The 21,962-nt window shown below is 38.7% G+C and overlaps 1 protein-coding gene across 31 annotated transcripts in view; it reads right to left on the reverse strand.

Moving 5' to 3' along the window:
- Enox2 (ecto-NOX disulfide-thiol exchanger 2) overlaps positions 1-21,962 on the reverse strand; it is a 278,537-nt gene that overhangs the window by 144,432 nt on the left and 112,143 nt on the right. For 15 of the 31 annotated variants that reach the window (NM_145951.5, NM_001271450.1, NM_001271451.1 and 12 more), the window contains one exon: positions 14,503-14,646. The exons of 4 other annotated variants lie outside the window; for them this stretch is intronic. Coding sequence is in view for 17 of the 27 variants with exons in the window: in XM_030251285.1 (XP_030107145.1) it covers positions 14,503-14,646 (144 nt within the window). In the remaining 10 variants the exon portion in view is untranslated. Of the gene's footprint in view, positions 1-14,493; positions 14,647-21,962 lie in introns of all 31 variants that reach the window. 12 more of the 31 variants (XM_017318449.2, XM_030251287.1, XM_011250995.2 and 9 more) reach the window with 1 other exon arrangement.

Here is a 21,962-nt window from a genome sequence, read left to right on the forward strand (position 1 = left end):
TGACACAAGTTTTCCTAAATTCCTCTCCTGTACTCTCAGGCTGGGGAAGGCCCCTTACATTTCAAGGCTTACAGGACCTTCAGGAATTAATCTTGCAGAAAGAAAACACATTTACAACTTATTTCTTCCCTTTCCAATGATTTGAACCAAACATCTTCATAGATTTGACTTCCTTCTCTCAACGTTTCCTTGGCTGACTGGAAGACAGGCTTCTCTAAGCCCATTTTAAACCAATAAACAAGCTCATGAAACCGTGGGCCCTCTTCATTTTGATGATGTACTTGTACTCAGTTCTTTACCTGGCATAGTTCCCAGCATATCATACACACTCAGTAAATATTTACTCTTCTTTACTGTGCATTTATTCCAGCAGTCCCTCTTATATAGCACTTAGCATAAGTGCAAATATTTAGTTATTTGCTTAATGGCTGTTTTTCTCATTAGGCTTTGTCATAAGGCAAGGGTCAATGTCTGTCTTATTCACAGCTTATTGTAATAGCTTAATGCCTACCAAAATGATTAAGACTTATTAAGACTAAATAAATATTAATTGAACAAAACTGCAATGTACTCATCACTTAATTTCTGAATGAATTCTAAGACAGTTTCATATTTAGTATTATAACCTGCATTTCTTGTTTTTGAATCTTTTTTATTGTGTATTTTCTTTATTTACATTATAAATGTTATCCTCTCCCCCAGTTTCCTGCCCCTGCTTCTATGAGGGTGTTCCACCAACCACTCACCCACTCCTGCCTCCTTGCCCTCACATTCCCCTACACTGGGGCATCAAGCCTTCACAGGGTCAAGGTCTTCTCCCACTGATGTTCGACAAGGCCATCCTCTGCTACATATGGAGCCATGGGTATCTCCATGTATATTTTTTGGTTGGTGGCTTAGTCCCTGGTAGCTCTGGGGGATCTGGTTGGTTGATATTGTTGTTCTTCCTCTGGGGTTGCAAACCCCTTCAGCTCCTTTAGTCCTTTCTCTAACTCCAACATTGGGGACCCTGTGCTCAGTCCAATGTTTGGCTGCGAGCATCTGCCTCTGTCAGGCTCTGGCAAATTTGAGTCAGGATGGAGAGATGGCTTAGCTGTTAAAGGCTAGGCTCACAACCAAAAATATAACCTGCATTTCATAAGGAAACTGAGGTTCACAGGGCTGCAGTAACTTGTCTAAGGTCAGAGCCAGGACCCTGAACGTGTGCTGATAACTATTACTCTGCTTCTCTCTATAAAGACCTATTCTATAACTTATCACTTGTACCTTGAGAAAGTTTCATATTGTCCAAGTCTCAATTTTTAAAAATACACCAAAAACAAAGGAATGAATGTCTGTTTTATAGATTTGTTGTAAAGACTGCTTGCGTTTCTATGTGTGAGGCACTTGGTCAGAGTAGTTGGCATACAATCAATATTTAATAAAAGCTACAGCTACTGCTGCTGTTGCTGTTATCATTAAAGCCAGTTTTCAGAAAAGTGGCCATAGTGAGGGGAGGCTAGCTACTAAGCAGTGCCCCGACCTTGCAATTTCATACACTTCATTCTGCATGTTTCTACTGGATATGTGTGCAACTTGCATCAACCCTGAGTCTTTTATAATACAACTTGCACAGGAGATATCTTGTTGTTCAAAATAAAATATGAAATATAAAGATTATCTTAAAATTACTTCTTTCATACAGCATATTGTCCAAATGAGGATTATCATAGGTTACAAATATTTAACTAAACAATTTACACTATAAACAAAATTCAAGACTGCACAAAATCAAGAAGGTCCTCTTGCTCATAACCACAGGGATTTTGACCTTCATGTATTTCAGCAAATAAGTGTATATCATGAAATAGAGCAGGGAAAGAAAAAAAATTGCAAGTAAGGAGGTCTCTTCGTTCTGTATTCACATACACAGAAATGTCAACATTTACGTAACTGCTTTATTTGCCATATTTTGGTTTTCTGTCACCTTAGCTTCAAACAAGACATTCTAGACATATCCAGTCACAGAACAGTGCACACTGCTAATGTTCTTCTTGTATTTATTGATTGAAAATTTCATAGATACATACAATATATTCGACCAATCTACCCCAATCCCTTCCTCCTAATTCCTACTCTAGATCCACATGACTTTCCCTACGAACTCCATATATTCTTTCTTTTTAGAGTTATTTTTGTTATATCATATTTCCTAGTCAACATTATTGCTTAACACAAAATATTTTTTATTATTTTTAGTTATGTTCTATGTATATATGTTTGCCTGATGTGGGTATGTGTACATTTGTCTGGGTGCTCTGAAAAAACACAGATATAGAATGTCCTGGAATGGGAGTTACAGGTGGGTGTCAGCTAACTGATGCAGGTGCTGGGAGCTGAACTCTGACTCTCTGTGAGAGCAATATGCACTGAACAATTTCTATAGCCTCATGTGCTTTTCTTTGAAAAAAGTAAAAACCCATTCCCTAGAGACTGCTTAGTGCCACCTGTATGTGAGCACATATAGGACAATCTACTGGAGCTGGCTAGCACATCAGTACCCACATCCCTGAAGAAATTGGACTTATCTTACCCAACTGTCAAGATTCTCTCTCTAACACATTCCGGTATTCTGGTATTCTGGCTGGCTTTAATTTGTACATGCAGTCAAAGGTAGTGTGAGTTCATGTATATAAGAACAATGTCATGTCTGGCAAATATGGTTTAGCTTGCAGACATCTACTACCTCTTGCTCTTGTAGTATTTCAATCATCTCTTTCCGAATGATATTTCACCACCATGGGGGAAGAGATGTGATAAAAATGTGCTGTTTAGAGCTGAGCACTCGGTAGTCTCTTATTCTCTTCATGTTGGCCAATTTCATGTTTCGGTATTAATCGGCATCTATGCACAAATAAGATCCTCTGTAAGAGTGGAGCAGTACACTAATCCATGCGTATTATGAAACAGGGGAAAGGTTATTACTGTGCCGTATTTAGCAGTATAATAGTGTTAGGTTCTATGACCTAGCTGGTTCCAGGGTTTGGCTGAATAATGGCTACCAAGATAACAGATATGTAACCCATGTGGGGATTAAGACCCATAAGCTGAGAACACCAGTAACACCTTTTAATGTCTGGGTGGGGAAATGGGACCCCACTGACCAACACTCCCCAAAAGACTAATGTGCACCTGTCACAGGGCTTCTTATGTGAGAGCTTTCGTTATCTGGAAGAAGCAATGTTTCCCTCTTATTGGGTAACCACTTAAACTCATTTTTGGTACAGGTACATGCATATGTATTGATAAAGAAGTTTCTATGGTACTAGAGTTTCATATGGCTTTTGAAAAGCTCTCTAGTTAATATGCACTTGACTAAAGACATGGTGCAGGAGGGGAGGTCAGAGGCAACACTAGCAGCAACTGCTCTTTTATTTCCACTGTGTAGGTCCTTGTTGCAACATAGTCCAGGAATGGAGTCATGTGAGAATTCTATGTGCTTGTTAGAACATTCCAAGAAAACAAGACAAGAGCCTCGTGACCTTAGTTTCTCTTCCTAGGTGTAGTGGGTAGTAGTGTGTTTACTTCAAATAATTCATTATTATTTACTGCTGTTATTCAATTAAATGTTCCAACTATTCTTTAATATGCCTCTATGGAAAAATGTGATTTTTTTTTTTTTGTGCCATGTGTGGCTTGTCCTTGTGACTGTATAAAGTCTGAACTCATGAGACCTTTACCCACATGTCCTTAACCCTCAGAATAGAAATTGTCTGAAGCTCTAAATAAAGTTGCCTACTGTATGAGATTCTAGTCTACCTCATTTACTGGCTCCCTTCTGAAAAGTCCCACTCCCTCTAGAGCGGTGCCAGATCCTGGGGATCAAACACAGACCCTCAAGCTTGGCAGCAAGTGATTTTACCTGCTGAGCCATCTCATCAGCTCCCTAAAAGGGATTTTCATTGTTATATGCTAGAAGGGATCAACTTTTAAAATTGGCAGCCTTATATAAATGAACATGTTGAAAATGCATCAGAAATATTCTGTATTTGAAATTCACAAAAAATGAAATCTTGCTTCCTTTGTGTTCTCTCTGCCTCTCCCAACATGGCAGCCTCAACAAAAAACAAGAATTAGAAGGGGAAGACCATCTCCATAACAGACTTTCTAGCTGAAGATGGGGGACCTGGTGGAGGAAGCACCTACATACCCAAACCAGTCAGCTGGGCTGATGACACAGAAGATCTGGAAGGAGATGTGTCAACAATGTGGCACACTAATGATGATTATGTGCACAGGGCCCCTACAATTGACCTTTCTATCCTTCCCACTGCTCCATGGGCTGCTTGGGAACCCAGTATCAACCTGAGCCATCTTCCCAAATTGCTACTCTACACTGCTTTCCTAGAGGATCTGCTCTATGATGTGACAGAAGACTCTAAAAAAATTCTTTAGAGAACCTCCTTGCTTGTAGGACCTCCTTGCACTTAATGTCTAGCCTCTCAAGTGTGATATCAGTGACACTGACATAAAATTTTACTGGAAGATGCATTTAGAGCTAGAGGTATTTATAGGCCTTAAAGTTACATTCCTCAGAATGGTTTCTTTGTAAAATGAGACTACTGTTGCATTTTGTTCATCAGAAAGTTTCTTTGTTTGTTTTCCTTGGTTTAATTCATTAAAAACACACACACACACACACACACACACAAACCAGAGAAAGCAATATGGAACATTCAGGCATTGAAACCCCAATGTTCAGTGCATTAATCACAAAAGTAGTATTTGACAGCTTTAAAAATGCTTTTCATGTTGAATATGTTTGAAAACCGACACATAGAAATGTGTGCTTCTGTGATTTATTTGAGGTCAAAGACTAGTTAGTAACAAATTTAGCACCAAAACTAATTTTCACTGAATGTCTACATGTGAGCTTTTACTTACAAATGCCAAGAAGCTCTTACAGACCTAAAAGACATGAAAAAGGGACCTTAACTATACTGAACTAACAGACAGGAACAGAACCTCCCAAAATGTAATAGTCTTCTTTCTCTGAAATTGAGATTCATGGAGCGCTCTCTTTGTCTCTGTCTGTCTGTCTGTCTCTCTCTGTCTGTCTGTCTCTCTTTGTCTGTCTGTCTGTCTGTCTGTATCTCTCTCTGTCTGTCTCTCTCTTTCCCTCTCTCTTAAACAAGTCTGGCTAAGAATAAAAAAAATACAAAGTATAGTTGGTGTTGGGTTCTCTTCTAGGAACTATGACCTCAATGGCCACAGGTAGTTGAGCACCATTAATGGATTTCCTCATGCTGAGAGGGCCTGTATGCCCTAAGTTCTATCCTTATACCCACAGATAAGTGTAGTTCTCACCGTCATCAAAGGTTTTCTTTCTACAACCGGCAAAGACAATTTTAAAAAGCTATAATTGGTCAAAATGAAGACAACAACTGGTTTGGAATGCCCATCCCTAGTTGATACATCTATAACACAGCTTCTAAATCTAATGCTTAGGGGAAAATTGCAAAAGGGAGACTAGAAAGACTGCAACAAACAAGAGACAGGGTCTTCTACTGTGAGCTAGTAACTTGTAAGATACACCTAGAAATTCTCAAAAATATGGTTGCTTAATTGAGACCTGCACAATGACATGCCAAGGTGGATAGGGAGACATTCGTTAAGGGCCTAGGCCTAGATGAAGAGCTACAGTCAATTAACATTTAGAGAGGGTGAATCAGTCTTCTCCAGGAATGAACACAATCACAGGTTATCCACTCCCAGTCAACCATAAACACATATACACATGAACACCACCAAACAGAATCATAAAGCAGTAGATATAGATATAGATATAGATAGCATATGATATATTGTATAATATATAGCAAACATAATATAATATATAGTATATTACAATAATTAAACACAGGATCATGAATTTAGGGGAGATAAAAGAAGTTGGAGGGGAGAGAGGGAGAACTGTAAATAAGAATAATATTTATGTACAAAATTCTCAAGAAAAATTAAATAAAAAACCATGAGACAAATAACCCCCTGATATTATACAAAAGTTCAAATCAGAGATAAATCATACTTATAAATGTTTTTATATGGATGAAGTGGACTTAAGGGTGGGTTGGTAGTGAGGAGTCAAAAGTAAGCAGATATCATGAAGAATTTCTTCTTATGAATTGCTAAGCTCCTTGTGTACAATTCACCAGAAGTAATTCCCTCACAAATGTATTGTTTCAGAATAACAAAGTCTTTCATCTGAACATCAAAGAGCTCTGCCCTGGGAAGCAAAAGTCTCATATTCCAGTAGGTTAGTTTGCTACAAATCATATAATGTTATTAGCGTAGGGGAAGTCAACACTTCACACTTTCTATCACAAATCAATCACACAATGCTAGCTAAATTGAAATGTTTACACAGGTTTGGCCATAGTTACATCCAGGTCTTAGAATTAATCATGTGACCTCAGATAAATCCCTTCTCCTGGTCTCAGTTTCTTTACTTCTAAAAATGTTGTAGTCAGACAGATTTGTCTCCAAGATTGAAATATTATGATCCAGTTTCTTCCCCCAATCTTCTTTATCACCAACCTATAAGGCTAACTTTACATCCCCTGGCTGCTAAGCTAACTCCTACAGGCCTTGGTGTAATGGATTTAAAGAATCATTTTAAAGCTATATTATAATTGAGGACATTTAAGAGAACAATTTGGATTTGTCTACCCTGCCTTTTCTGAGCCATCCCCATTCTCCCCTCTTCAAGGTAGTCACTGAAGACAAAATTTTGCACATTGAGATTCTATTAGACCTGAGAAAGAAAGTCGTCTGGTTACTTTTTGATCCCTTCTGTTATCAAGATAATAGTTTTATTTTTTGAAACTATAATCAGATAAAAATGTCCAAAGGACTAAAGAAACTGAGCTGGATGATTAGTCTATTCTTTTTCTTATTTTAATTCCACTGGAAGGAACAATAGGCTCTTCTTGCCTTTGGCAATATAATAATTCAGCTGACATGCTAGAAATACCACACCAAGACAAAAAAAATGGTGGCATTCTTTCTCCTTAAAAACAATCAATGCTTTCATTTGTACACTTCAAAGTATATGTGAAATAAAAGTCTCAGCCCTGCAAGTCAAAGGGCCTCAAGTGTCACAGAAGAGTTCCCTGGTTTGTTGCCCTTTTTCTAGATAAGAAAGGAAATGAAAACACTCCAGGCAGAGATGACTGCTCTCATCTAATTTTGTATTTCCCTTCCCAAGTGAGCTTGAGCTTGTAACTCATTCCAATACAGTCCTTCTATATATCTGAGCAAAGTGCGTTCTTGCTGCTCTGCAGGCTCACTTCCTCGGATTAATATAGACTTGGCATTGGTGGAAATGTTCACTGTCTTTACATTGTTGACACTTGCTTTGATTGTCAGAAATTGTAACAGAAAATTTTAATAATACGTCAGTGTGATGAATAATCTTGGTTTTCAACTTGACATACTGAGAAGAGGGGGCCTTGTTTGAAGAATGGCCTGGATCAGATTGGCCTATGGGCATATCTGTAAGGTCATAGAAAAGCCCAGCCCACTGTGTCAAGTACCAACACTAGGTAAGTGGCCTTGGGCTATATAAGAAAGGTAGGTGAATATGAACCTGAGAGTAAGTCAGTAATTAGGATTCCTTCCTAGTTTCTGCTTCAGTTCCAACCACCACGTTGCTGGTGCAGTTCCTGCCCTAATTTCCCCTGAAAAGTAAACTATGATATGGAAGTGCAAGCCAAACAAACCCTTTCCTGCCCCAAAGTTGCTTTTGGTTATAGTGTTTATGCCAGCAAACTAGAATAGCTAGGATATGATCAGGATTAGATATATTCTTGGGGGTCCTAATTTTAATGAAATATTCCCAGTGATGCTAATATATATTGGTCAAAGTTTGTTTTCATCTCTGGATATTAGTATCTCATCTGTATAAACTAACAAATATGAAAGTTCTTTAAGAGAATCACTGCACTTATGTGGACGAGTAATAAACTGTTTTCCTGAAGGAACTGTGTCTTGGGATTGAATCATTATTACAAATGAAAAATGGGTAAAGATCTCTCTCTCTCTCTCTCTCCCTCTCTCTCTCTCTCTCTCTCTCTCTCTCTCTCTCTCTCTCTCTCTCCATTACTCACATCAACTTTGGCAATACCACTAAGTATTAGCTATCTCAGTTTTTTGTTGTTTGTTTATTGTAATACTGGGAACCAAACCTGAGACCTTACACATGCTAGGAACATACACTACCACTAATCAATAAGCCTCGAGCTTAGCATCATATATTTAAATGCAACCATATCCTTCAATACAGGCCTCTAGATAAGACAATGGAAATAGGACCATATCAATGCATGGGCATTCACTTGTATAGTCTAATTATTCCTAATTAATGGCTTATTTGCCTAGTCATATAGAGCGTTGATACTTTCTTTGAATACTAGTGAACATTCCTACAGAGGAATGGATACAAAAAATGTGGTACATATACTACTCAGCTATTAAAAAGAATGAATTTATGAAATTCCTAGGCAAATGGATGGACCTGGAGGGCATCATCCTGAGTGAGGTAACACAATCACAAAAGAACTCAAATGATATGTACTCACTGATAAGTGGGTATTAGCCCAGAAACTTAGAATACCCAAGATATAAGATACAATTTACGAAACACATGAAACTCAAGAAGAACGAAGATCAAAGTGTGGACACTTTGCCCCTTCTTAGAATTGGGAACCAAACACCCATGGAGGGAGTTACAGAGACAAAGTTTGGAGCTGAGATGAAAGGATGGACCATCTAGAGACTGCCATATCCAGGGATCCATCCCATAATCAGCCTCCAAGTGCTGACACCATTGCATACACTAGCAAGATTTTGCTGAAAGGACCTTGATATAGCTGTCTCTTGTGAGACTATGCTGGGGCCTAGCAAACACAGAAGTGGATGTTCACAGTCAGCTATTGGATGGATCACAGGGCCCCCAATGGAGGAGCGAGAGAAAGTACCCAAGGAGCTAAAGGGATCTGCAACCCTATAGGTGGAACAACAATATGAACTAACCAGTACCCCGGAGCTCTTGACTCTAGCTGCATATGTATCAAAAGATGGCCTAGTCGGCTATCAGTAGAAAGAGAGGCCCATTGGTCATGCAAACTTTATATGCCTCAGTACAGGGGAACGCCAGGGCCAAAAAGTGGGAGTGGGTGGGTAGGGGAGTGGGGGGAGGGTATGGGGGACTTTTGGGATAGCATTGGAAATGTAAATGAGGAAAATACCTAGTAAAAATATTAAAAAAGAAAAAAAACGTAAAAAAAAGAATACTAGTGAACAATGTAATCCATTCCATTTTAGTCATTATTCAGTTTGCCACATAGACCCATGGATTCGTCAACTTTAGTGCTTGATATCTGTCCTTAAAAAAACTCCATAGTTATCAATTCTAGCAACAGTGTCATCTTATAGAATGGAACTTGGAATTATAATCTCCCATGGTTTAACAAATTCATTTGACATAAAATGCCATTTCAAAAAATTACTTCATTGTTATCTTAGCAACTTATGTAACTGGAGCATGATCAAGGAAATATTTCTACAGGTATAAACTTATAATGTTTATAAGCAAGCACAGTCTGAAGATTTTTAACCCCATTATGATAAAAGATACAAAGCAGTCAGACACTTAAGAATTTTTTTTAGGTCAAATGTGGCAAAAATACTGAATCACAATTGCTAATCTACTTCATTGACACCTGTAGTAGAACACTAAAACTCCACCCATAAGTGTCTTTTAGGCACTTAAGACATTCGCCTGGTAATGTGACAAGGACTCCATTAGGGACACTTAGTCTTCTTTTCAAAATCTTTGTGGTTGTTCAAGAACTGTGTTCTCACAAGGAACTGAATGTGACCTGTAGGGACAAGTGAGGCGATACAAGTGAATGAAGGGGTAGGTGAGGTAGTGCCTTGGAAGAAAGAAGCTCACTAACTTGCCTAAAAAAGAAGACTTGTTTTGGGGAGTCGCAGGAAAGAAAACTGTAAAGAAAAAATAGAGCATCTCAGAATTTGAAGAGATCCACAGAGAAGATGAAATTCAAGCTCTGCCCATCTTATTCTGTTGTACTTACTTTCAAATACAGCTTCCCCTAGTCTACCAATGATGTTTAACACATGCTGCAGTAATGAGTATGAAGTCCTATTATTGACAGACATAGTAATTACAGCATAGTAGTTAGAAATAGACTTTGGAGTTAGAGCCTTCAATAAGTCGTTCACTACGTGTTTACTCTTAGGTAAACCTATTTAACGGGTATGTATTTCTTTTCTATAAAGGCTTACAATAATATATTCAAGATGGAGGGAGAAAAAAGGTACAAAGAATGTATGGATTTCTTAGCAAATGGGAGCTAAGTAATGTAAAATGAAAGACCATTGAAGGAAAATTTTTCATTGTATCAAATTAAATAAAGAGATAAAGGTGGTTACAATTTGCCTGTCAGTCAAGTAAAAGTAACGAGGGTCAAGATAAAGAAGTTGGCCCCAGATTCCATGGTCATGAAACAAGAAAGCAAACTGGAGCTGAATCCTCTGAGGAAAGGTTACATATTTGGCATTGGAATAGACATCCAGACCACAAGGGACCTCAACTGCTTTGTCACATACCAGCCCCTCTACCCCTACCCAGCCACTGCTGCAAACTGTAACTGGCTAAAAGTGCCTCTTGTGGTTAAGCAGTTCCCTGCGGTCTTGAACTGGTAGATTCTCAGCTGTTTATGCTTGACTACAAGAGGAGGCCAGAGGCAAAGCAAGAGAAAAACAGATGCTATTGGCATAGGCTGGGCAAAAATAACTTCTGACAAAGGGGACCCCCAAACTAAGAGACTACCTGCCATCCAAGCAGAGTCTAAACTGTCACTGTCTTAGTGGAGAGCAGGAAGGCTAGGCTGGTGGTGATCACACATGATGTAGATTCCTGTGACCTAGTGGTCTTCTTACCCTATATCATCACAAAATGAAGGTAACCTGCTGCACCATCAAGGGGAAGGCCAGGCTGGGATGGTTGGTCCAGAGGAAGGCATGCACCACTGTTGCCTTCACATAGGTTAATTTGGAAGACAGAGGCATTCCGGCTAAGTTGGTGGAAGCGATTAGTAATAATTACAATGCTTGAGGTTGTCTCTGCTCATTTTGTATCATAATATCAAAATATTTAAGGCTGGGCACTATATCGAAACGTTTATTTGGTTAATTCTGGTGGTTCAAAAGTCTAAAAACCACTGTGCCTCCATCTGACTATATCATTACATTTCAGAGAAGAGAAAATGAGTCATCCATGAAGAGAAGGAGCACGTATGTAAACCAGAAAGCAAGAGAAAAGAGGAGGCCAGGCATACTCTCCTAGCAAAATGTAGTTTTGGGAAAATCAATATATGTCCACAAGACCAAACCCACTCAGAGACCAGCAATGATCTCTTTACCGGGGTTAGGGGCAGCTCTCATAACCTAAATATTTTTCACTAGGTCACAGCTTTTAAGTTTCCTCCCTCAATGGTCCTTATTTGGTACCAAGCTTCTAGCATAAGAACAATTGAGGGAATAAAGCACAGGGACCTTTGGGAGAATAAAACAACAGCAGAAATTATCAGTAGTGTTCAAGAAATTAGCTTTAGTACAAAAGGAGGCAAGCAGTTTGCTGGAGAGGAAACACAGTGGAGTGAGAATGGAAGGACAGAGGATGTAGTTAGGAAGGGGAGTTGCTGTTGATTTGCAGGTTCACTGCATTTAAACCGAAGGAGAAAGAGCCAGGTGGATGGACATGTAGTGGCTCATACTGAAAGTCTGGAAGTTCCTATCAGAACCTTGAATCCCAGCTTCCCTCTTTGACAAGTTGTAGTGAGTGTTGACAAACTACCTTCCCTCGTCCTTTTGTCTAGGGCTACAGATGACAGAAAGAATATTATGAAGCAATCCACCCATTTGTAATGTCACAGCATTGCCAGCTGAAAACTTAAGACTCCTTCAATAGCAAAACCTCATTAATTTAGACTGCACTAATTTGGAATTTGTGGTCATTTAAACAGGTTAGTGTTACCTCTGTGCTAGTTAACAAAGGAAGGGCTCACTAAGCAGATAGTGTGAACAGGATTTCAGGAAGTTAATTTACCTTTGCAGGAGCTTATTCCATCTATTTTAAAGAACACGCTGTTTTTAAGGAACTTCAGAATATTCATTATTTGAATGCAAATTGATTCTGCTAATTATAGATTAGTGTAATCTACTGTTAAAATCCTTTATCTGCAACAGTTATCTTGGCTCTCATTTAATATGCTCATTAGAAATAAAATGTCAATTCTTTAAAGCTGGTTCACAACTCAGATTATTACATACTCCCCCTTCCCACCTCCATGAGTTCACCACAGTTAGGATGGCATTGCCTGAGACTAACCCATCACTTATGATTACAGTGCAAAACCAAACTAATGATCAAAAAGCCCCAGAGCAGCCAAGAGCCACATTTTCAAGTTGACGCTCTAAATCATGAGTACACTCTCCATGGCAGATTTCACTGACAGACAATTTTGCGCTTATTTAACATATACATGTGACAAATGAACTTAGAAAGCTGGTTAGTTTGTTAAAGATTTTTTGTTTGTTTCAAAGTTCAGCAAGTAACTAGACAAAGAGTTGCTAAAGGAATGCTGAAAGAAATAAGTGCCTGCAGATAGCAGAAAAGAAACAGGCCTTCTATAAATGAAGCTGTAATAACTAGAAATTTAATATAACCTACACTAAGTATAGAGGTAAAAGTTGTATAATCTTTCCTAGTAAACTTTGAAAACTTTAATAGAAATATTAAAGTGTAGGAAATAACTGATGATGTACCTAAATGATCAAGGAAAATTAAATTATGTTGACCATGTTTCAAAAAGGCAAATAAGTTCACAAACACACATACACAAAGAGAGGCATAATTTGTATCTACAATATATAACCTTGAAAAGTGAAATATAATGATGTTTTAAAAGATGAAGATCATATCATATAAGAAAATAATAGCATTTTATTAAAGTGGTTTATTATGTGTAGATATGACATTAAATGTCATCCACATCATCTCAACGACTTTATCTCACAATCCTTTAAAGTATCATTTCTGCTTCTTGTGAAGCAAAGGGAAACTAAGAGAAGCTAAGGAAATCACACTCAGGTGAGAGGAAGAAAGGAGAGAGAGAGGGAGGCAGAGAGGGAGGGAGAGAGAGAAAAGGAGGAAGAGAGAGTGAGGGGGGAAAGGGTGAGGGAGGGGAGGAGGAAGGGGGGAGAGGGAGGGAAAGGGAAAAGGAGGGAGAGAGAGGGAGAGAAGGAGAGAGAGGTGCGAGCTAGCTCCAGAGTTAGAAGCCACCTGGGCTCTACAAAAAAAGAACTCTGTCCTTTATTAAGGGTTCCACACATGCAATATTTATGCTGTGCTTTTATTTTCCAAACATATTTAGCAAACAACTTGACTATGATCTAAGAGACAGAAAATGATACTGTGTTTACAAACATACTTGGTTTCACAAGCTGAAAATAAAATAGTAAAAAATTAGATAAAAATAAACCTATAAACATGCCTATGAGGCCCACCCCAATATCTTTGGTAGATGTCTGACCCACTTTCAAATGAATAACAAAGCAATAAAATAATGAAACCTGACATAGCAAATGGTCAGTTAATATTGTTTTTTCCTGTTGTTCTCTTGTGTTTAGAGAAATTTCAGATGACATGCCAGTGAGAAAGAGGAATGAGGAAAGGATTGCAGAAAGTGCTAATAATACATTGCGCTGTTGTAATGGATTTGGAAAATCTGTTCCTCAGGCATTGTGAGGAATGCTAAGAGACTAAATAGAGATGTGAGGCCTGGTAAGAAGGTGCAACCTCTTCATCATACAACTCAGTCACTGAGGCTTAGTGACTTCATTTTGAAGCTAGCTTGTGCCACACAGTGAAATATGCTCTCAAAATAACAGTAGGCACATCAATGTAATGTACATTGGAGAGGTGTTGGATTGGACATATTGATATATATGTAATTATCTAATTTAGAAATAAAGTATCCTGTCCCGTGTTCATAAAAATGCAAGTGGGTAGGGAAATAGTTGTTCAAGTATATGATCCCTTTTCTATTAAAATCACAATTCTTTACCTACTCCTGCTTCAAATCTACCAATTCTTCAAAGATCTGGCAAAGATGTCACTTGTGCTATAAAACCTTCCTGAACCTCTGAAAGTTAATCAAAACATCCCTTATTTCTGTTTTTCTCTCTTGCACACATTTGCCATAACAACACTCATGATAATATTAGTTGTGTGAGTCCTTCTCAAGGTGAAAAGGGCAAGGGACTCTGCCGTCTTTCTGAAATGTGTACAAGGCCTAGCATAGTGTCCACAACCTATGGCACGATGGGCAAATGACTCGGTAGTACTGACTCAGGAGAGTGCATTACCTAGCTTACCTGAAGGAGGATTTGTTCTCTTTCTTTTCTTGCTTGATTCCCCTCCATTCTCAATGAGGCCTTCTGGAACCAGAGGGCCACTGGCACTACCAAACTGCAGGGGTTCGTTGTTGTTGGCAGGGTCAAAGGGCAGCTGGTTCAATCCTAAAGGAGAAAAAGAAATCCAAAGTCCAGACTCTATAAGGACTGGGGTCATCCCCAGGCTTCAGGACATGAGCCCCCCAGGGGGACTGTTTAAGTTTTAAGAGAGTCTTGGTGTAAAGAGGGCAATCCTTAAAGAGAGTTGCCCTCTGTGATTCTTCCAGATTTGTTGAAAAAATCAGAATTACAATATAAGACAGCGATTTGTCTGTCATGCTAGACTCCTCTCACTTTTGTACTTCATCCATTAAAACTGCAGGACTACCTGGATGCCGTGGTCTCTGACTATACACCGAGCTACTCGGACATGGAGATAAGGGTATCATAGAAATACAGAAATTTTCCTAGACAAATAGGAAAACTTCATCTGAAACAAACAAACAAATAAACAAACAAAAGCCTTTTTTTTTTTTAAAAAAAAAGATGTTTCTGTAGTAGGGTTCACTTTTCTTTGAAAAGGGTTAGCTTTGAATTTTTGAATTATCCAGTAATATCTTTTCCATTATTTTGTTATGAGGTTTGTTGAAATGACGCAGATAGAAGCATTAGACCCTTCTGGTTAGACACATCTAAAGTGGAGGGGGTGGGGTAGAGACAAGTTCTAACTCCAGCAGCAGTACTTCAATTAACATTTCATGAAATATGGGAAGAAAAGCTTTGCCAAGGCCCTAAGTAAATATATTTCTTACAAGCCTTTTATCCACTATTACCTATCAAAAGGGAGATCAGGATGGTGTGATTTGGTTAATTGTTTTTACCCTCTAAATATTTCTTGACCCATCATTGTACAATTATTGAGACAACCTTGTAAAACGTAATAACAAAAAATATATGCTGGAAGATAGACAGCTAAAGGTCAGCGAATATCTCGGTAAAAGGAATGCTGAGCAAACTGCTTTTACCTTATTGTTTCTAATATCTATCTTTTTGTAAGTGATTTCAGACCATATAAAAGGTAATATTTATTTCCCTGGCAACTAGACTACGTTAGGAAGAATTCCATTAAGTGTCCTTTGGGACTTGCCAAACATTCTTCATTTACAACATGTAAGTAACTATATGAAACAATCCAACTTGCTTCTATGCCTTAAGTCAACTGTTTGCTACATCTTCTCTGTGTCCTATTAGTTATGCATTATGGCTAGAATGAAAAATCATAGAAAAAAGAAACAAACTGTGGAAGCAGTAGTGTGGGTGTGCAATCACACTGAAGTGACTGGGTATGAGTCCTACATTTCTCTTAGCATTTCATTCTGCATTAGAGTTCTGATCAGATCAAGTTCTAAGGGAAACAGAATGCTCTGACAAACGGAGAGTGCAAACCCTCGGTTTCCTTCACTAGTTAGATAGGACTGGCAAGCCATCCAATCTCTTAGCCCTTGTCTCGAAATCTGCACAAAGGGAGTGATAACACTGCACAAGGTTGTTGCAGAGATTAAAAAAAATAGGTATGTGTGGCAATTATTTAATTATAAATGAATGAAACATTTTCCTTATCAAATTACAAGTTCTTCTGATGAGGACTCTGTATCCCACAATTGTACCCCTTTATAGATAGCACAGTAATACATAGTGAATATTGAATGGATTCATTTACCCTCAACAAATGGAGGCAGGTAGTTCATTATATTAAGCCATGTGATTAAAGCCTTGGCAGATGATAATCATGAATTAACGCCACAACTGAAAAGTTCTAATGCTGATTGAAGCAACATTACTTAAAATAATTAGATTTTAAATGCAACTCCATCATTTGAGTAATATCCTACAGGATGGGTAAAATACTGATAAAAGAAATTCTCAGAGATTAGGATGCTCTGATTAGTGGCTGCTAATCATAAGATTCTTTATTATTTTGTCTTTGATAATTTTAAGAATAATACATTAGTCCATTTCCATGTTTATGAAGTAGATGGAAAAGTTGTTAACAGAACCTCTGAGCCATGATATACAAATGGAAGCTAGTAAGAACACCCAACTCCCAGGACTGGTAAAAATATAAAACCAGATCACATCTGACTGGCCCATAGTTAATGCTGAATACACAAAATATATGTGTGAATATATATATGTATGTGTGTGTGTGTATTTACATTTACGTGTACATGTGTATGTATGTATGAATGTATGTATAATATATTCTTGAATTGTTTGATCTATGGCACTGCTTTCCCACTCTTTGCTTCTACCCAGGTCAGCACACTTTCTATTTCCTCCCGGACAGAGCAGGTGAAAGGTCAAGGCTATGGCTTCTGTGCTGAGACTGAATGAATGGACATGGTAAGGTCAATAAAACTTGACCAAAACTATTACAATGTTGATTTTGACCAAAACTATTATAATGTTGATTTCAAATTTTAAATCTTTCATTTTGAGGAAATGTAAGGTGAGGAAGTTGATGTAAATGTGACCTGATCCCAAACCACAGACTGCCTTCCTCACTCACCTTTCTCATTCCTGTTTCCATGTTTTGTTTTTTAATTGTTTTGTTTTTTATTTATTTTTACACGCCATATTCCATTCCCTGCCCCCTGCCATCCACACTCTGACTGTTCCAAATCCCACACCTCCTCCCCACCCCCAGTCTCCACGTGGATGTCCCCACACCCCACCCCACATGACCTCTAAACTCCCTGAGGCCTCCAGTCTCTTGAGGGTTAGGTGCATCATCTCTGACTGAACACAGACCCTGAAGTCCTCTACTATACGTGTGTTGAGGGCCTCCTATCAGCTGATGTATGCTGTCTGTTTGGTGTTCCAGTGTTTGAAAGATCAAGGGGGTCTAGATTAATTAAGACTGCTGGTCCTCCTACAGGATCGCCCTTCTCTTTAGTTTTTTTTTCTTCTTTTTATTAGATATTTTCTTTATTTACATTTTAAATGTTACCCCCTTTCCTGGTTTTCCCTCTGAAAACCCCCTATTTCCTCCCCCTCCCCCTGCTCACCAGCCCACCCACTCCAGCTTCTTGTCCCTGGCATTTCCCTACACTGGGGCATAGAGCTTTCACAGAACCAAGGGCCTCTCCTCCCATTGATGAACGACTGGGCCATCCTTTGCTACATATGCAGCTGGAGCCACTATGTGTTTTCTTTGGTTAGTGGTTTAGTCCCTGGGAGCTCTGGGGATACTGGTTACTTCATATTGATGTTTCTCCTATGGGGCTGCAAAACACTTCAGCTCCTTGGGTCCTTTCTCTAGCTCCTTCATTAGGGACCCTATGCTCAATCCAATTGTTGACTGTAAGCATCCACCTCTGTATTTGTCAGGTACTGGGAGGACCTCTCAGGAGACAGCTATATCAGGCTCCTGTCACCAAGAGCTTGTTGGCATCTGCAATAGTGTCTGGGTTTGGTGGTGGTATGTGGGAAGGATCCCCAGGTGGGGCAGTCTCTGGATGGTCGTTCCTTCTGTCTGTGCTCCACACGTTTTCTCTTTAACTCCTCAGGTTCTTTCAGCCTTCCCTAATTCAAGAACAGGGGTCAGCTGCTTCTGTCCATTGTTAGGTGCAAATATCTGCATCTGACTCTTTCAGCTGCTTGTTGGGTCTTTCAGAGGGCAGTCATGATAGGTCCCTTTTTGTGAGTGCTCTATAACCTCAGTATTAGTGTCAGGCCATGGGACCTCCCATTGAGCTGCATCCCACTTTGGGCCTGTCGCTGGACCTTCTTTTCCTCAGGATCCTCTCCATTTCCATCCCTGTAATTGTTTCAGACAGGAACAATTATGGGTCAGAATTGTGACTGGGATGGCAACCCCATCCTTCACTTGATGTTCTTCCTGTCTTCCTACTGGAGGTGGGCTCTAAAAGTTCCCTCTCCCTACTGTTGAGCATTTCATCTAAGTTCTCTCCCTTTAAATCCTGGGAGTCTCTCACCTTCCAGGTCTCTGGTACATTCTGGGGGATCCCCCCAACCTCCTATTTCCTGAGGTTGCCTGTTTCCATTCTTTCTACTGGCCCTCAGGGCTTCAGTCATTTTCCTTCACCCAGTACCAGATCAGGTTCCCCTCTCCCCCTTACTCCCCACTCACTCCGTCCACTTCAACTCCCTGGTCCCTCCCTCCCCCCCCCCCGACTTGTGATTGCTTTCTTCTCTCTCCCAAGTGGGACTAAAGCATCCTCACTTGGGCACTTCATCTTGTTGACCTTTTTGAGTTCTGCGGACTGTGTCTTGGGTTTTCTGTACTTTTTTTTTTTTTGCCTAATCTCCACTTATTAGTGAGTACATACCATGCATGTCCTTTTGTGTCTGAGTTACCTCACTCAGGATGATATTCTCTAGTTCCATCTATTTGCCTGCAAAACTCAGGATGTGCTTAAGGCCACTATGAACATAGTGGACCACGTGCCCCTGTGGCATGGTGGGCCATCTTTTGATATATTCCTAAGAGTGGTATAGCTGGGTCTTCAGGTAGATCTATTTCCAATTTTCTGAGGAACCTCCAGATTGATTTCCAGAGTGGTTGTACCAGTTTGCAATCCCACCAGCAATGGGGGAGTGTTCCTCTTTCTATACATCCTTTCCAACTTTTGTTGTCACCTGAGGTTTTGATCTTAGACATTCTGACTACTGTAAGTTGGAATCTCAGGGTCATTTTGATTTGCATTTCTCTGATCACTAAGGACTTTGAACATTTCTTTAGGTGCTTCTCAGCCATTTGAGATTCCTCAGTTGTGAATTCTTGGTTCAGTTCTATACCCCATTTTTTTATTGATTTGTTTCGTTTTTTTGGTGATTAACTTCTTGCATTCTTTATATATTTTGGATATTAGCCCTCTATCAGATGTGGGGTTAGTGAAGATTTTTTTTTCTCAATCTGTAGATTGCCAATTTGTCTTATCGACTATGTCCTTTGCCTTACAGAAGCTTTCCAGTTTCATGAGGTCCCATTTATCAACTGTTGATCTTAGAGCATGCGCCATTGGAGTTCTGTTTAGGAAATTTCCCCCTGTGCCAGTGAGTTCAACGCTCTTTCCCACTTTCTCTTCTATTAGATTCAGTGTATCTGTTTTCATGTTTTTGTAAAAGTTGAAATAGTCTAGCAAGTAAAAGTGAATTAAAGGTCTACAGTCGTAACAATTTGGTCAAAATTCTATTTGTTATATTTGGCTCCAGACAATAACTTCAGAGATGTGGATACTGTATGCCTCATGCGAATGTCCAGATCTTTTTGACACTGAATGAGAGATTTCAAGAGTTTTGTGTGAATTGACATCTTATAAGATCCAGATACCTGAAAATATAGTGTAGCACCTCAGGTCTTTTTTTAAATAGTGAAAGATCTCAAGCCAAAGAAAGATACATCTCACACAGTAAGGCAAATCACTGAACACAAATCCACATTTTATATTATCTAGGACCCAATAGAATCTTCAAAGATTTGTAGCTTGAGAGCAAGAGCTATGGAGCTAGTGAAATCCTAAGACACTAGTGATTCCTAGCTATTTTTATTGAATTGCTTCATTCTTCTCCAAAGACGCATCAAATACACCAATAAATCAGTAATAAATCAATGAGTTCCTATAGATTTTTTCTGTGATATGTTTGTGTGACTTATTTCAAAAGGTATTCTAAATTAAAAGGCTCCATCAAAATTATTTGAATCTTAAAAAGAAAACCCTCACTTTAATGCCAAGACTACCTGGTAAATTTCAATGATGGCATCAACAAAAATACTAGCAAGGACCATATTGTAATTCTCAATGAAACTATGGAATTTATTTTCAAATCTTTTATGAAAGCAATTCATTCCACTTTCAAGTAGACATGATGAACTGGAAGATATGTAGTCAGAAGAACCTTTTGAGGGTGTTAAGTTCATTCTCTGCACTATATAAACTGAATAGAGTATTCTACTATCAGGTCAAGGTATAAACACCCTTTATAATGTATTCGAACATTTCCAATGGATGTTCCATGTAATATAGGGTTAAAATATGACCCATGGAGCCAACTTCCTGTTTAAAGCTGTGGCTCATAGATTATATGACCTTAAATACCTCCTCTGGACAAGATCACTTTAAATGAAAATAATTTACAGTCTGAAAAATCTAGTAACTGAAGGTAGCAGTCTTCACACAGAAATTAATGTTGAAATAAACAGATTGTTGGCCACAGGAATGTCCTGTCCAATCTGTTTTATTTTCCAAATGACTTCAGTTTAAAATCAATTATAAGACACTATGGCAGTTGATAGGGAGTCCTCAAAAGTATGTGGCTTTCTTTTCCTTATTTCTCATATGGGGCTCTGTTAAGTACTCTACTTAAGGGTCCCATCCTTAGCATGTGACTGGTTGAGATGGAAGACTCATTACACAGTTTATCCTCAAACAAATTCTTGATCCTCCTGCTTCTGTCTTCCAAGTGCTGAAATCGCATGACAGTTGCATGTTACCACATCTAGCAAAAAATTAGTGTGGAATGGTTTGAAATTATACTAGAATTACAATATTTCTCCTCCTTCCCTCCCTTCAAAACCATGTATATATTTCTCCTTGCCATCCTCCAAGTTCATGACCTATTTTTAATTGTCATTGCATGAATATATGTACATACATATATTTCTAAACATAATGTGTTTGGTCTGTATAAGTTAATTTTTAATTTTAAACTTTTGCCAAACAATGGCTAGGCCATAAATAAACTGGCAGGTCCTCTTGTAATAGTTCTCATCTTTGCAATTCCCTTCACATATTCATTCTGTCTTCTATAGGCCACAAAATCACCAACTCCACATTTGATATCCTTTGCCACCCTGTTATTATAACCAATGATTCTGAAGGATTATTCACAGTATGAAAATGGTTGTGTTTTAAGATCATTCTTCAGTCAAAGGGGTAGTAGTCAAAACAGCTGAACATTTCTCAGACCCATAGCTTAATTGATAGCAAATAAAAAAAACTTTTTGTTCAATTATATGAAATTAATATGTTGTATATATGTTTTAGCTGAAAATAGAGGGGATGCTAGTGAATACTTGGGGAGTAAAGATAATGGGGGCAGAGATGGAAAAGAAAGGACAGATATCCACTGCATAGGAATATCCGCCTTGAAGAGCTTCCAAGACAGCACATTGAGAAGACCACACTGTTGCAGAGGACCAGACTTTGATTCCCAACATCCATGTGGGATGGCTCACAAGGCATCAGCACTCACATTCCCATACCCACACACAGATACACACGCATACTTTATGTTGTAAATAAATGTCTTGCTTGAATTGTAACAGATATAACTTTTAGCGTAAAATTTACATTAAACTCACCTTTCCCCAAAAGTACAGCACAGTTACCTAGCCAATTTTCATAAAAGATTATCCC

This window comes from Mus musculus, chromosome X (genome assembly GCF_000001635.26).
Source record: "Mus musculus strain C57BL/6J chromosome X, GRCm38.p6 C57BL/6J".
Classification (NCBI taxonomy): Eukaryota; Metazoa; Chordata; class Mammalia; order Rodentia; family Muridae; genus Mus; species Mus musculus.